Source organism: Bufo bufo, chromosome 5 (genome assembly GCF_905171765.1).
Source record: "Bufo bufo chromosome 5, aBufBuf1.1, whole genome shotgun sequence".
NCBI classification, from domain to species: Eukaryota; Metazoa; Chordata; class Amphibia; order Anura; family Bufonidae; genus Bufo; species Bufo bufo.
In genome coordinates, this window is record NC_053393.1 from 444089509 (window position 1) to 444091282 (window position 1774).

The following is a 1774-nucleotide window of genomic DNA, read 5'->3' on the forward strand; positions in this document are numbered from 1 at the left end:
GGAGATCCATGAAAGCTTATTAGGATCTTTTGCCACTTTGGCCCCTAAAGTTTACCTCTCAGTAGTGAGGGTCGCATGTTCTATGGAAATGTATGATATATATATATATATATATATATATATATATATATATATATATATGTAAATATATATAAAATGTTTGTGCTGTCATGGAATGAAGTTGCCAATAATACTGGTCGGCCATTTTGTGGCACAGCTTGTAAATCTCCTTGCTTTTCTGCATGCTATGGCTCAAGGAGGGTGACTGAGTTTTTTTTATTTTATTTTTTTATTTGTGCATTTTACAGAAATCATTGAAATTCAGGATAATAGCGGTGGAGGGTCGAGAAGACTGAGGACAGCTTACACCAATACCCAACTGCTGGAGCTGGAGAAAGAATTCCACTTCAACAAGTATCTGTGCAGACCCAGGAGGGTGGAGATCGCCGCTTTGTTGGATTTAACCGAGAGACAAGTTAAAGTTTGGTTCCAAAATAGAAGGATGAAGCACAAGAGACAGACCCAGTGTAAGGAGAACCAGAATGGGGAAGGGAAGTGTAAAAGTTTGGAAGACTCTGAGAAGGACGATGGTGGAGATAAGGAGAAGACTCTGTTTGAGCAGGCTCTCAACAATGTCTCTGGGGCTTTACTGGAGAGGGATGGCTACACTTTCCAGCAGCAGCAAGCTCAGAATGCACACAATGGGGATCCTCAGATTTTTCCAGTTTCTCCATTATCCAGCAATGAGAAAAATCTTAGACATTTCCAGTCACCTACTGTTCAGAATTGCTTATCAGCCATGGGCCAGGACTCTGCAGCTGCTGGGCTCCACATTGATAGCCCTGATGAGGCCCTAGATGTGGCTTCCCTATCAGACTTTAATGTCTTCTCCTCAGATTCCTGCCTCCAGCTCTCAGATACCTTGTCCCCTAGTTTACCAGGATCTTTAGATAGCCCTGTAGACATATCTGCAGATAGTTTTGATTTTTTCACGGACACATTTACCACAATTGACTTGCAGCATCTCAACTACTGAGCCAGATGCGAAATGGTGATTTTTTCCCCCCTCTTGTTTTCTCCCCAAACTGTTTCTGTCCTTTGCATCCTAGAGCCATTTCAGTCTCTCATTGGGACACATTATCATTGCTGTTTAACCCACTGAAAGCAATAAGTGAGGCCTCTAGAAGAAAGTGACCATATGGAAATGTATTCTCACTTTCTTTTCTATTTTTGTATTACATCCTTGTCTTACAAGTATTTTTGGTAGAATAAATAATTATATCTCACAGGTTCTTCTCTCTTTTTTTTTTATTCTTTTTTTTTCTACCACCTTTGCTGTATTTTCAGACTTTTTTTTAATGTCCAAGAAAGCAATTCAGAGGGAAAAAAAAACACACAGAATGAACAATTCGCAAATCCTTAGGAATGTTTGTACATAAAATATTTATTAGAGATATATATGAGATATATATATATTTTTGTTCGACTTTATTTTTTATTACAAAAAGGCAAAATTTAAATAAATAATTTTTGCTCCCCCCCTCCCAAGGATGTTTGAAAAAAAATCCGTCAATTTTACATTAAATATAATAATATCCAAAGATAAAAAAAAAAGACTAAAATACACCTTTATGGATTTCATTGGAGTGATGAAGGAAAAACAATGAATAAAAAAATGATTGGAAAAAAAAATTGCTTCTTGTTGGAATATGTGGTATGCCGTGAGAAGTTCGGAAAAAATCTAGAAGAGAAAATAATGTAGAAATGTCAAAAT

At 36.9% G+C, this 1774-nt stretch overlaps 1 protein-coding gene across 1 annotated transcript in view; it reads left to right on the forward strand.

Annotated features, from left to right (window-relative positions):
- The window catches only part of HOXA2 (homeobox A2), a 2386-nt gene extending 853 nt beyond the window's left edge, over nt 1-1533 (forward strand). The window contains exon 2 of the mRNA XM_040433592.1: nt 309-1533. Coding sequence (XP_040289526.1) covers nt 309-1036 — 728 coding nt within the window. The 3' untranslated portion in view covers nt 1037-1533. The remainder of the gene's footprint in view (nt 1-308) is intronic.
- The last annotated feature ends 241 nt before the right edge of the window (nt 1534-1774 follow it).